Consider the following 14,536-nt stretch of genomic DNA (forward strand, 5'->3'; position numbering starts at 1 on the left):
ACTTCTTTTAGTAAAGGTAAGTTTCCAAAATATACATTTATCAAATATTTTAAATTGCTTCTGCCTCCACTGCTTCATTTATAGTGAGAAGAAATTAATTCAAGAGCTTCCTAAAACAAGCAGCTGCTCCATCACATCTTCATATTAATAACTTTGGAGTCAATGAAAGGGCAGAGAGCCAATCTCATGTTGCCTCCTTTATACCAATACTGCTCTGCGAGTTTTCATGAACCTTTGGCTGCTACTTTGCTAACAGACCATAAGTTATGACACCCATGATAGGTACAGATGAGTGAAGAAACATCTGTACTTGTATTAACAAGCATGAACATAATTTCATTCTAACTAAAGTCTTTCTACATGGCAAAGTAATAAGGAGCTATTGCAACTGAGTGCCACAAATGGACTTAGTTATTTCACTGATCTAGCACAGGGTACTAGCAACCTAAAAAGAGGCCCTCACTTTTCAGACTACTGTGCATCGTCTCTTATCACAGTTCTATGAAGCAACCTGAAGCATACAAATGGCAAGGGGCTCAGACTTCCATAACCAAATTGCAGAATTATGAGAAAAGCAAATTAAGAATATTTTGTCCTGCAAATACACCAGTAGAAGATCAAAGGCAACTCATAATCAAGCCAGTAATTCTTTAGGTAAAAGAACAGCTCAGAAAAATTCCTGCCAGATGCGTTTGCAAAAAACATGTTTACCTGTTCACCCATAGCTGCTTCCCCATCACTGTGCTCATGCTCCACCAGACTAAGGCCATCCAGTTCGACTATCTTCAGGCACAAACTATCCATCAGGTACTGATTGAACTGGTAACTTCAGCAAAAGATGATGAGTCAGACTGGGCTGAAAACAGCAGTAAAACCTCAACTAACACACTGTAAAATTTCAAGCTTGTCTCACGACATGTATCAAGCATCAGCAGACAGCCAGTGTAACAGACTGAAGACAAGCAAGGAAAAAGACTAGTACTGGCTGATCCCCTTCTCTCCACTCTTATTTTGTATTTTTTCAAACAGATCTACTTAGCAAGTTTCAGCATAACAATAATAATATGGATCGGCTGAAGCAGGAAGCAGTAAAGTAACTAAATTTAAGATTAAAATCTCACAAAAATCACAACTCCTCCATGATGTGGATTGTTAAAAACTCATCAAACAAAGCCATGAACCTGGCTTCATCCTCAAACTCATCAGCTTCTTACACTATCACACAAGAAACACTTGGCCAGTCCAGCACCCTTGCTACACAGCACTGCACACCTTGGCACTAGGAAATGGTAATGACCTGTGACAAGTTATTATGGTTTTACAGGAAGATGACTTGTTACCATGTAGTCTAGCCTAATGTAGCATACACACACAAATCCATTCTGTGCTCCAGACAGAAACTGCTTATTAAGATGTTGTCTATGCATGCTGGTCAAGAACACCCCACACAACTCCCCACTGCAAGAGCAACATGCTGGTGTTCCCCACCTCGCCCATACACTTCACCAAGGAAACAGGTTGCCCTCAGCTGGGCAGCTGACCTTCCAGCACTGAGGATGAAGTCCCTGAAGAACTGCTGGCACCCTGGGAATGAAGGGGGTGGACAAGGTCCTCTGATGCTCTGAGAAACGACAAATCTTTCCTGCAGCCTCTTCAGACGGCTCAAATTATCAGAACCCAGCATATTAAGGACATCCTGGTCTGGGGTGTCTCCCCAGCTTGCACCACCTCCAATGGGACCTTTACACATCTTCAGGAGACAGAAAGATGTGTGAGGTGGAAAATTTGTAATAAGGCATCATTTCACTCCATCTCTCACCCCACATATTCTTCCTTCCTCACAAAACTGTTAAAGAGCAATCCAAGCACGGCCTTTCAGGAGGCCCATGTAAGGAAGATCTCTTTTCCTCATGCCAAAACATGCTACCCACCTTGGCCATAAACAGCCTAGAGATTTTGAGAGATGGAATTCCAATCCTGTATAACTCAGGCACATCTAGCAGACTACATCTAGATGTGTGAGGAGAACATCACTTGCATGGTCTTAATGAACCACTCAGTAGGATCCAGTCTCCAAGGACTGTGATACCACACTGTGACCGCAGACAGCACTATGAACCTCAGACCAGATTTTCCTGGAGTTTCCACAGAGTTAAAGAAAGTTAAAAAATGAATGTCCCCTCTCCCCCAAGCACATAGATACTACTCAACACTGAAAGAATCATAGAAGTGAAGATCTGTTTGGGTTGGAAGGGACCTCTCAGATCATCTACTCCAACCCTCTTGCTTAATTAGGGTCAGCTATAGCCAGTTGTCCAGGACCACATCTATTTGGGTTTTGAATGTCTCCACAGACTGGAACTGCACAACCCCTCTGGCAACCTGCTCCAGTGTTTGACCACTCTCACAGTAAAGATGTGTTGTCTTGTGTTCAGATGGAATTTCCTTTTTCTCAATTTTGTATTTGCCTTGTGTGCTGACTGTGAACACTACTGAGAAGAATCTGGCTCCCTGCTCTTCATTCCCTCCCAGTCAGGTATTTGTACACAGTGCTAAGATAAACTGACGCCTTCTCTTCTCCAGGCTGGACAGTTAGAACTCTCTCAGCTTCTCCTAATATGAAGAATGCTCCAGTCCCTTAATAATTTCTGTGGCCCTGTGCTGCACTCACTCTACTTAGTCTGTATCTTCCCTGTACTGGTAAACCCAAAACTGGACCTAGTACTCCAGATGTAACCTTACCAATGCTGAATAAAGGCAAAAGAAGACTGCACACTATAGCATCTAAGTCAGGTTAGCTTTAAAGTTTTAATGAGACAGATAATACTAAAAAGCAACACTGGACCAAGTCTACCTAGTGAATAAATACTAGGCCCGTATATTCTAAACCAAGCACCTTCTTCTCCCAGAAGAACATCTTGTTATACTTCCCAACCTTTATTCCCAGGTCCCAACATAAATTCTCAGTAGTCCAGGTTCTTGTCATAATACACAAAAGATTCTGCAAATCACTTTGTGGTCAGACACACCGGATTCCTTGAAGACTCCTGGTTATCAGTTTGAATCCTTGGCTTACCCTTGTGAAACCCTGCAGCCTTCATTATGAAGCCATAGATATAAATGCACGTAGTACACTCAGGTTGCTAACAAATATAACTGGGAACCTCAGCATTTGACACATCTCAAAACAGATCCTTAAAATTTCTGAAAGTAACTGTTCTAAAATTAGATGGTCAAAGTAAGTGACCATGACAAATTAATTCTTACAGCTCACTATGTGCTCAGTGTATCTCATCCCTGATTTATACAGAGTCTATCAGTAATTTATCACTGATATACATTTCTAGAAAAGGAAGGAAATTCCTATCCTTAAGAGTTGTCTCTCCCCCACAAAAATCTTCAACAGAAAAATCTCAAAGAAACTTGCAAGACACTTTTTTTTCTCAGGCCAAGGAAGGATCAGATCAGCTTTGATGTATATGTTTATTGGACAAAACAAGTCATTTACCTGAATAAGCTGCTTCTGAAAGAGCCTGGCAAAATGGCTGTGGTTGCAGGTTGCAGATAGATGAGCCATCATGGCCCTGTGAAGGAAAATATCACAAAATGCTGACTGGATCTCTGCGGCACAAATAAGTGTTTTAACCTTAAACTACACCAAAAGCATAAAAGCTTTTAAGAAAGTGATCTCCAAAGGCCACTGCAAAAAGCAACATCTTTATAGCCAGGTTTCCCAAGCACTGAGCCCCATCTGCTGACCATGGAAAGGAAAATTCTCCCCGAGCACCATCAGAGCAAACGTTTCTACAGATAAGAAGAATCCTTTCCTTTCCTGCAATAATGCTGTTATTTTGGAAGAATATTAACTCATTCAGCTCCCACTCTCCCCTGTGAAGAGCAGTGAGCTGAGAGTTCACACATATGTAAGAGAACAGCAACAGCAGTACTTCAGATGCCCAAAGAGAAGGAAGATTTCTCAGTTCAAATCTTAGCCTTTTTTTACTCCTGTGGTGAAGTATCACCTCCATACGTGTAACTTGAGCAGGCTGGTGGTTAGGACTAACACAGAAGCCCACAAGGCAAATGCTTTCAAAAGCACAGCAGTTTCTTTACATGTACTCTATTTCGATAAAGCCATAAATGAAGGAGACAGATTGCCTTCCATAGAAAGAGACACAGTTGCCTTGTTTTCAGTCACTGAAAGAATTAGAAGAGCTAAGAGCTTCTGAACATACAGTAGTTCGCCATGCTTAAGAGGACTGGGACATGAGAAACCTGAAATGCACACAAGTGTATACAGTGACAATGTTCAGATCACAACATACTGGTTGTGAGAGTAGCTCTTTCTTTGATTATGAGCAGGGAAAGAGCTACACCAAGACTGATCAAATTAGGCCCTTGCCACTTGTGGCTTGTTTCTTTGAGATAACAGTTGATACATCTAAATGTAGAAACAAGTTCACACGCAGAGTGTCTTCCAATAACATACAGCTCCCTGCAGATTAGTGCAGAAGATCATTAGAAAGAACATGGAACATTGAAGAGCTAGCTGAAGCTGCATAAGACTCCTACCTGATCTTGTTACCCAGAACTCTTTCAAAGTCCCAGCCAGTTTTTTCATGGTCATCCTCCCATTCACGCAGCAGTTCATAAAAGATATCCCTGTGAATCAAGATATTTAAGGGTATGAATTCCTACTTGTCAAAATTTGAAGTAACAACTGAATATTCAATCACACAAATTCCTCAACAAGAATCTACCTCAGATTAAATAACAGAAGTCCCTAAGTATTCAGATACCTTTGAAAAACTCATTAATGCTAGTGATACTTGAGTGAGTTTCCATTTCCCATGTCTTTGACAGCAAGTGCTTAAGCTTGTTACGCCCAAGCTCTGACAGAATGACCAAAGCACCCATTACTAGACAGACTGAAGACTGAGAGGCAGGAAAGAGTAAAGTCCCATTAAACAATACCTATGAGGAGAGGAAAAAAGGACCAAGACAATTTGTCATTCCCCCCCTCACACTGTTGCTACAAGTGCAGAGGGAGGTGGCAGGAAGAATAAAAACATACCATTTAAATGCAGAAGCAATCCACTAGGGTGACACACTGTACTGGCATTTGCCAGAAGTCTCAATAACAAATGAAGAATTAGTCTGTTCTTCTCTAAAGATATTAAGCATTTAGCTCCTGCTGTCAATATGGACAAAGACTTTTTTTTTTAATTAGAGTGAAAACCTCAAGATTTTTCTATAGCATGTAGCATAAATGAGACTTTCTTAGTATTATTTGTTCACAATCATGGAAAGATTATACCCTGTGAACCACAGAGTAACAGTAGTAGAAACTTACCTTTGTTTCTTAAAAATGTGAAATGCTCTGTCACTGGGAAAGTTAGAGCGATTGTCAGTTTCTGGCTGGAAAGAAACAGACTGTACAGAGCATGGCAGCAGGAGAGACACCTGTTAAATAAATAAAAGCAGCACTTAAGACTAATTTAAGTCATTTATCCAACAAACTGAGACATAGAAAAAGCAGGGAGAAGACATGATGAGGAAATCAAGTATCGCTGGTTGAGTTTTTCAGACACTAGCCATTTCCCAATTGCTAACTGCTAGTAAACAACAGCTGTACAACCTACATTATACTACAGAGGCAGAATCACTCAGCATTATGAGCTGAAGCATCTCATCTAAGAAATCTCTGCAGAACAGATTGCAACCAATATTGATACCATGTGGAAAAAAAGAGCTGTAAACAGCCGAAGTTTACCTTCAATATAGGGCTCCAGAGAATGCAGGATAGTGGCTGGCAATTCCTGTGTTATTCTTCTTTATCCTATTTGAAAAGCTTATGTCTTCAAGTAACAAGAGACCTTCATTTTCAGCTTTAACTTAAAAGCTCAGCTATTGACATGCCCTGGTCTCAAAAAGTACATGACTTTCTTTGCCAAGGACAATTTCCATTTTTAAAAAATGCATGAAACAAGATACAAAATACATTAAAAGGCAGGCATTTCTACCATTCAACTTTAGTTCCCTAACTCAAATGATCAGATCAGTAAACCTCTTCTCACAGGTTGCACTGTCTCCTCTGAAGCTTCATTTGCCTAAAAGCAGTCTGTAGCTATGAAACAAATGCACTTCTCCCAAACTACGTTCTGGTTTTGCATCTAACTGATCATTCTTCTGGGATCCATGTTTGTTAGATGAGACTCAAAAGCAAAACTTGACCCTGTCAAAGTGGCTGACTGAGGTCAGGGTGTGGAGCACACTGCAAGGCTAGCCAGCAGCAATTCATGGCTAACCATCACTGGACCTAGCAATTCACTCACCCAGTAGCAAGGAAAAAAAGAAGTAGCTTTTAGACACTTGCCAAAGATGACATGACAAGACTTTTGAAGTAGAAGGAAAGAGATTTAACAGCAAAGCCATCACAAATCAAAGAGCAGCAAGACAAAGGTACAAAGCAACGTCCATTGAGGTCTGCCACTTTTTACCTTGGCTGTGCTGCTTTCATAAGCCTGTCTGAGCCTGTTGTGCAAGGTGGGAGAAAAAGCCGCGATCCGTTCATTTTCAGCCAAGAGCTTCAGCGTTCCCTTTTCTAAATGGGAAATAATTCTGCCAAGACAACACGGATAAAAGCCACAGACAAACACAAATAACACACGATCAGACCTAAAGAAATGCTTATGATCTTTTTTTTAATGAGGCTACCAAGCAAAGATTTCTAAGCCCCAGACACCCAGCATCAAATCCTATTTGCATCTGCAGGACCATTTTCCATTGCTCCCATCTCATGACTTTCCCATTCTTGCATAATCACACTGAAGTTCAGTAGACAGATCAGTGCAAGGAACACTCAGACATCCAAATCCAGGCCAAGCTGTATGTTTTGAGGGAAAAATTAACAATTCCATGTCCGAAAGCAGTAAAGCTCTAAAATCCAAGCACACATAGTCCATTTTACACACATCTGTAGACATAAGCAGAGGAAAAAAAAAAATTCAACTCACTCATACTGATAATCCAAGACTTGAACAGCAAAATAAACACAATTGTGCACGCTTTGGAAATGTTGTCTCCCTGATGCATCTAAGGATAAAAAAGAAAGGTGAGACAACAGCACCCATCACCATTTATAAACTAAAAGATCAACAACTATCTGTCAAGTAAAGTAGGAACTGCCACATACAAAAAACAGTCTTTCAGACCAGTATCCAACTTCCAGAATTTCCCATTCCTTGACACCAGAACAGACAAATCCTCCCATCACTATGCTTCATATATCCTAAAGGCAACTGAATTGCTCAGTGTTACGTGGGAAATAAAAGATTCTTTCTCAATGTTCTGACCAATATGAAGCAAATCCAGAGCAGAAAGTAGACCAACTGCAATCAGTTACCAGCTCCTGTTCCTGTAGCCGGAGGCTTCATATTTCTAAGCTCAACCCTAAGAATGAGTAAGTGGCAAAACAAAGGACAATGTAATAGGACTGTCTGGGGGGAGGTTCTCTTATCTTAATGCTGCATTTTTGGTTTTTATATACGTATCAAAGTACTAACTGCATCAAGCTTAAATCTGAATTTGCCAAAAAACAAATGCAACAATTACATATTGTAACGGACGGGTCCTGTGCGCTTGTAACTCAACTTTAAGAAACACAGAGGAGATCAACAGCACTTTTGAGTTGCAAGGACCAATGTTGGTGGAGAGACTTCAGGATATCCGTCCTTCCCTCTGAAAGTCAGTGTTAGCGAGCAGCTAGAGCAAATCTCACGCAACAGAAAAAAAACTGTATTCAAACAGTATCTAGCAACCCTGCTCCATCCTATCATGGAAGCACTCCTCACCCATGCATGGCTTTTGTCAGCATCTCAGATGAGTCCCACAGTGGTAATAAGATGCTTTTATAGAATTTAAGACTAATTATCCGAGCTAAAGGCAATTACTCTATATCACATTACTGCTCCATGGAATAACATTCTTTCCACTTAATACTATTCTTTACCTCTACTTCCTTCATTGACTTCAAGGTCACTATCCCCATCTTCTGTGACAGACGTGCCTTTAGATGTCAACAGCTGCAGAACAAAAAAGAGCTCCAGAAAAATATTTGGTACCAGGTTTTCTGGAAGAGAGGAAATGAAATACTAAAGGTGGATTGACCTGCTTCAATAAACAAAGGTAAAAAGAGACAGATAACTCTTCTACGATACAGTCAGCAAAGAAATCCTTCCCCACACACCACCACAGTGTAAATCAGTATTTCCTGGTCTCCAAACTGACAAGGCATGGATTTGACAAACAGACCACTCGGTGGATAAGAGATTGGCTGGATGGCTGCACCCAGAATGCTGTGGTCAATGTCTCCATGTCCAAATGGACAAATGAGACAAGTGGTGTCCCTCAGGAGTCAGTATTGGGATCAGGGCTGCTTAACATCTTTGTTGGAGACATGGACAGTGGGATTGAGTGTATTCTCAGCAAATTTGCTGATGATACCAAGCTGTGTGGTGTGGTTGACACCCAAGAGGGAAGGGATGCCATCCAGAGGGACCTTGACAGGCTGGGGAGGTGGGCTAGTGCCAGCTTCATGAAGTTCAACAAGGCCAAGTGCAAGGACCTGCACCTGGATTGGCACAACCTCAGGCACAAATACAGGCTAGGGGGAGAACGGCTGGAGAGCAGCCCTGAGGAGAAGGACTTGGGGGTGGCAGCTGATGAGAAGCTCGATATGAGCCACCAGTGTGTGCTGGAGCCCAGAGAGCAACTGCATCCTGGGCTGCATCAAAAGTGTGGCCAGCAGGACCAGGGAGGTGATTCTGCCCCTCTACTCTGCTCTGGTGAGACCACACCTGGAATACTGTGTACAGTTCTGGGGCCCCCAGCATAGGAAAGACAATGGAGCTGTTCAAAAGGGTCCAGAGAGGGGCCACCAAGATGATCAAAGGCCTGGAGCACCTCTGCTATGAAGACAGGCTGAGAGAGTTGGGGCTGTTCAGCCTGGAGAAGAGAAGGCTCTGGTGAGACCTGATAGCAGCCTTCCAGTACTTGAAAGGGGCCTATAGGAAAGCTGGGGAGGGGCTTTTCATCAGAGAAGATAGTGATAGGACAAGGGGTAACGGTTTTAAACTGAGAGAGAGGAGATTTAGGTTAGATATTAGGAAGAAATTCTTCACTATAAGGGTGGTGAGGAACTGGAACGGGTTGCCCAGGGAGGTTGTTGATGCCCCATCCCCAGAGGTTTTTAAGGCCAGGTTGGATGAGGTTTTGTGCAACCTGATCTAGAGGTAGGGTTCCCTGCTTATGGCAGGGGGATTGGAACTTGATGATCTTTAATGTCCCTTCCAACCTTAATGATTCTATGATTCTAATATGAGAATTACAGGAAAGAGGTGTTAGGGAAGGGTCTGGTTTTGGACAGGACCACACAGCTTCAGCCTCCAGCAGCTCAGAGTACTGCATCAAGTTCATCTCCTTCCCTAAAATTTTACGTAGTATTCATTTATTTTAATAATTGCATTGGCTTAGTTTATTTTTCCAGGTGTTATTTGTTTCTACACTGCAACTGTCCCACAGCTTTTGCTTCTCAGCTACACCCCCTCCCCCATCACAACACACACGCAAGTTCAAAGCTCAAAGAAAGGTCAGTCTCATCTTCCAGGTCTTCACCTGCTATACATGACGAATAGAGCTGAGCCAGACACTCCAACTGTTTCTTGAAGGAAACATTAGCAGGATTTGCCCAGGTCACTGGATGGCTTTCAGCAGGAAGGCTAGCACTGCGAGCATAGCTAGGCTTAGTAGGAGTACCAGGATCAAGAGATACTCCTGAAGGAGAAGATGCCTGGTGCAGCAATTTGCATCTGAAATTCAAAAGCAACAACACACTATGTGATTGAAGATTTAGCCAGAAGAGATATTTCTCTTGCAGTCCAGCATGAAGGGATTCCTGCAGTAATGAACCATGTCATTTATGCTGTCTAAAGCTGGTTTTAGCAGGATAGTAATTTAACTCATCTTTCCCTTAAAGAGAAAGGATCTCAGAGCTAACCATCAAAAGACACAAAAGAATCACATTCAAAATCCAACTCTGCTAGAACAGTGTGGCACTTGGACTAAATTATCTAATTAACCTATGTTATTGCTTTTCATCTAAACTGATATTTGTTAAGGACACAGAATCTGCTAGAAACCAAGCCATAAAACAGATACATATTCTTGCACATATAACTTCTCACAGCTAGACACTTTATGAATCAGATGATTGTTAGAGATCCCAATGAAACATTCACGTTTGGCACATCACACCACATTGTCTCAAAAATAAAATCTTTGAAAGTCACTTTAAAGGCTGTGGGGAAGACAGAAATGTTTCTAATTGCAGCAAATAACTTTTTGTATTGGCCTATTTCTCCACCTACTACTGCAGTGAAGAAGAGATTAGTCCCAAAATGGGAGAAAGGTTATTTAGTAACATCTCCCTTGCAATGAACACAAGCACCTGACTGACAGAAAAACACTAATTACCAAGCACTGTGTGAACCCACCAGGGTAAGACTGCAACAACATAGTTAGATCCTGCTTCACTTCTACCTCAGTGTCATCATCTACCCCAGTATGAATTTTACCTTTTGCTCTGGCTCAAAGTGACCCAGTTGCCTGTAGCCTGCATTACTTTTGTACCTCAATTCATCAATACTGAGGACACAACAGCAGCTCCCAACTCTTTGAGCACCAAACACTGCCCACTCCAAGCATGACAGGTCAGATGACATCACCTCACAGGCAAGATCTAGCCCATATACTGCTGTTTTCACCTATTTTGATTTGTATGGATTAGTGTGACATTTCAGGTAGAATTCAGACTGCAATAGTTGCTTAATGGAGGTGCAGAGAGGCAGGTTTGAATCCTGAGCAGTCTGGTTACAGGTCCAGTACAAACAGCGAGTTATGAGACACAAGGGAGTCTGCTTAAGCCAGTTCTGGTCCCACTGAAGTGAACTACAAGGCTTAGCAGGAGAAGAATTCCACCCACATGTCCTGAGGAAGCTCCCCAAGAACAAAATCTTTGAAGAACAGCAACAGTTCTGTCAGCAATTTTAAACAATTTTATCTACTACTGTTCTTTGTTTTTTTTCTGAAGTGTCAATCCTCACAGGCTAACAGTGATAAAATTTTACAGAGGATGAAAGCCACACAGTAACTGAAAAGCAAAGACAAAATTAGAAGCCAGAATTCACCTCATTTCTGAGCACACATAATTTTCAACAGATAACTGAAACAGTAACTTTTAAAACAGAATCTCATGTTTCTCATATGTCATTTTCTCTGACTGTAAGCTTGTCAAGAATTTTGCAAGGTAGGCAGACTAACACATTTTCCCCTCGTTTGCATAACTAATTTTCTTCAAGCCAGACTGTGCCTTCCATTGCAGGTGCAATCAACAAACCATCACCTAACCACAACAACTCAAACACACTCACTTTGCCTGTGTAATCTAAGGATAGCTGCACAGGAGACTGTCACACATGCAAGCCCATCAACAGGTAATTTTATGAAAGCAGCAAGGACTGACTAAACTTCTGAAGATAAAGCGAAGGTCATTGTTTCAGAGTCAGCACACCTCTAAAATGACAAACATGAACTAGCTGCAATAATAACCTAGTCTTATATCAGAGTAAAACTTGGTTTTAGGAAAAGTATAGTTTAAGGTCATCAATATCTGTTTTGGATATTCTTCTGGTCATTTCCACTCTGATACTGGTACCATCTATAAGACAAGAGGATTAAGACTCAATACAAGCCTATCACCACCCTGCTCAAACTGTACCGTTCTTTCTTCAGCATCTCCCTCTCCTCTTGAAGGCTGCTGCTTAACAAAGACGTAAGGTTTCCTTCCTGGCCAGCAGTAAAGGCCTCAGTGCTTGACCCAGACGAAAACCAAGAAGCTGGAGACTGGCTGACAGGTGTAGAAGTGAAGCACATCTTTGGTTTTGAGAGAGGGCGTTCAGCACTTACAGGGGTTGGGTTGATTCGCCTTGATGGTTTGCTTTTGCTGAAAAAGTGAGAGGAGATTCCACTGAAATCAAGCTAAACAATTAAAAAATAAATTAGCTCTCAAGACAGATATGCATGCAACTCTTCCAGAAGAGCCTTATACTAAAATAAAATGGATATGGAGTGAGGCTATTGAATTCCTAAACTGTATGTATAATTGCTGACTTTATTGTGGTCACTAAATAAAAAGTCATGGAGCTGCAGACAGCTAAAAACAGCCTTCTGACCCTTGCTGCAAAATTAATTATCAATCACCAACTCACAGAACAGATAGCACAGTGCCACACAACTCTTCCAAAAACTTCTAATTTGAGAGGACAGGATACGTCTCATTTTAATAAGAAACTAATTCACCATCAGTTTCTAACATGACCACAAGGAAAACAAAACAACCAACAACAAACCAACAATCAAGCTGCCATTGACTATCAGTAGGGGTCCAGGCTCCTGAGTTACCATAGGCACTTTTAGTTTAGGGAAACTCATCCCTCCTGCATAAACTACCTAGATAGGTTCTTCAGGATGAGGCTCTGTAATACACTGAGACATACTGGAAATTCATATGGGAACCATTACACTTCTCAAGGAAATGCTGGATACTACATATTAATTGCTATGGTATTTTCAAAATCTCTACAGCATTGGCTTGCAGACACCTCACAGACTTTTACCTAGCTAGGTATAATACAACTGAGGAAGAGAGACTTGCTGTCTAAGCTGGAAACACACCTTATCTCCCTTGGCCGAGACATGATTTAGAGTATAATCTAGACCCAGCATCTGAATCTGCTGCCCAGACCCACAGACCTACCAATTTTCAGCTGGAATTTTGCATGTTCATCTAGAAAGCTCCACTTTCAGAGGCCAATGCCTGGCATATGGAGCAAACAGGTTGGCATGGAAGCCTTATATTTGGAAATGAGGATTTAAAAGAGTAAAATCTCAGAGAGAAAGAAAGAAAAGGACTGAGGCAACAACAACACAAGCAGCTGCCCAGAAGCTAAGCCAAAGTCACCAGGGTGACCAGGGCTTGGAGCAGACTAAAAGGAATACAGGCATCAGCTAGCTATTTTGTTCATGACCATGTGGCACAAATGAAGCTGCACACTAACATCTGTTACCAGAGGCCACAGAATGTCAGTCCAAAAGCTTTTTTGCTAGCATCAGTAAAGTTAAAGAGCCTTCCAGGACTGCTCTTCATTAGCAGTTGCTGTTCTGTTAAATGGGAAACGTGAAGAGCCGAGATAATGCTGACTTGTTACAACATGCAATGACAAAAATGTGCTCAGCTTTGTATCAGCTTGGCTGTGCACTGGTAAGCTGTAGGCAGCACTAGAAGCGAGAAGCTGAAGAGGCATCTTGGGTGAGTTCACAGAGTGGAAACCTGACTACTCATTAAAGCAACATTCCCCAACATGGTAACCATAACAAAGCAGTTCTGACCAAGAAGCCCAGAAACCAGCCCCAAGATATTGTTTATTACAGCATATTCTGTATCTGGACACGCACAACGGGATGAGCTAGTTAAGGATAAGTAACCTGCAGCATAAACCAAATGAGACAGCAAGGTAGATGTGCTCTTACTTTGTCCAGCCAGAGGCAGCACCCATGGGTGGAAACTCCTCCAAGTTGTTAAGATTTAGCTGACTGGGTGGGGAACTGGTAGAAACAAGAGGCACTTCACTCCGCTTCCTTCTCCCTCCGCTCCACGATACACTGTCACTCTTTCCATCTTCCTCTTCAGCAAGGGAACGCCCCAGATCCCGAGCTACCTGCCGGCCAGAAGCACTGACTGAGCTGCTGCCTCTCCTTCGGCCTCGCCTCGCTGGCAGGGCTTCAGGCATGGCTGTAAGGAAGCTCCCCAAGCTGGCCTTCTGAGACGACCGCCTCTCGCTGTGGTTAAGCACAGGGCTGTACCCAAAGCCTGAGCTACTGCTTGAGACCATGCTAGGGAAATCACCACAAGGGCTTGACAAGCTTGACCCAGAAAAGGAAGAGGAGCTGCTGGATGCTGCAGCTGGAGAAAAGCTGGTATCTGTAGTGCAGGTGGTCAATGAAGTCCTTTGGGAAAAAAGCTGCACTCGGCTGCTGGTTGCGTGGCCTGCCCTCCTTTCTGGTCCTGTCCTTTGGTTCCTGTGAGCCTTGGAATTAGGAGTTTTGGCAGGAGTAGAGGGTCCATTAGTCAGGATCTGGCTGGTTTGCTCCCTTAAAAAGTTTAGCAGGAAAGGCACAAAGTCCTTCTGAAGCAAACTAAGAGGTAACAGCTTGTCATGGATGTGGTTCTCCTAACAATGAAAGAGGACAAAGCATTAATATAAATATGCTAACTGATTCTTTCTTTCCATGTGCCCAGACTCATTTAAGTAATAACTGGCAGATGATAATATACAATAAAAAACAACATGACTGTCAAAGCAGACCACTGAAATTCAAACAACCTTAATGCTGGTCACAGATCTGAAACTGCCTCCAC

General features: G+C 42.2%; 1 protein-coding gene across 1 annotated transcript in view; it reads right to left on the reverse strand.

Moving 5' to 3' along the window:
• Positions 1–14,536, reverse strand: part of CDAN1 (codanin 1) — a 33,438-nt gene that overhangs the window by 16,394 nt on the left and 2,508 nt on the right. The window contains 11 exon segments of the mRNA XM_051621701.1: positions 712–826; positions 1,542–1,750; positions 3,509–3,584; positions 4,573–4,662; positions 5,354–5,463; positions 6,501–6,621; positions 7,017–7,095; positions 8,012–8,131; positions 9,676–9,869; positions 11,837–12,061; positions 13,648–14,348. Of these exon segments, the coding sequence (XP_051477661.1) occupies positions 712–826; positions 1,542–1,750; positions 3,509–3,584; positions 4,573–4,662; positions 5,354–5,463; positions 6,501–6,621; positions 7,017–7,095; positions 8,012–8,131; positions 9,676–9,869; positions 11,837–12,061; positions 13,648–14,348 (2,040 nt within the window).

This window comes from Apus apus, chromosome 5, assembly GCF_020740795.1.
Source record: "Apus apus isolate bApuApu2 chromosome 5, bApuApu2.pri.cur, whole genome shotgun sequence".
NCBI classification, from domain to species: Eukaryota; Metazoa; Chordata; class Aves; order Apodiformes; family Apodidae; genus Apus; species Apus apus.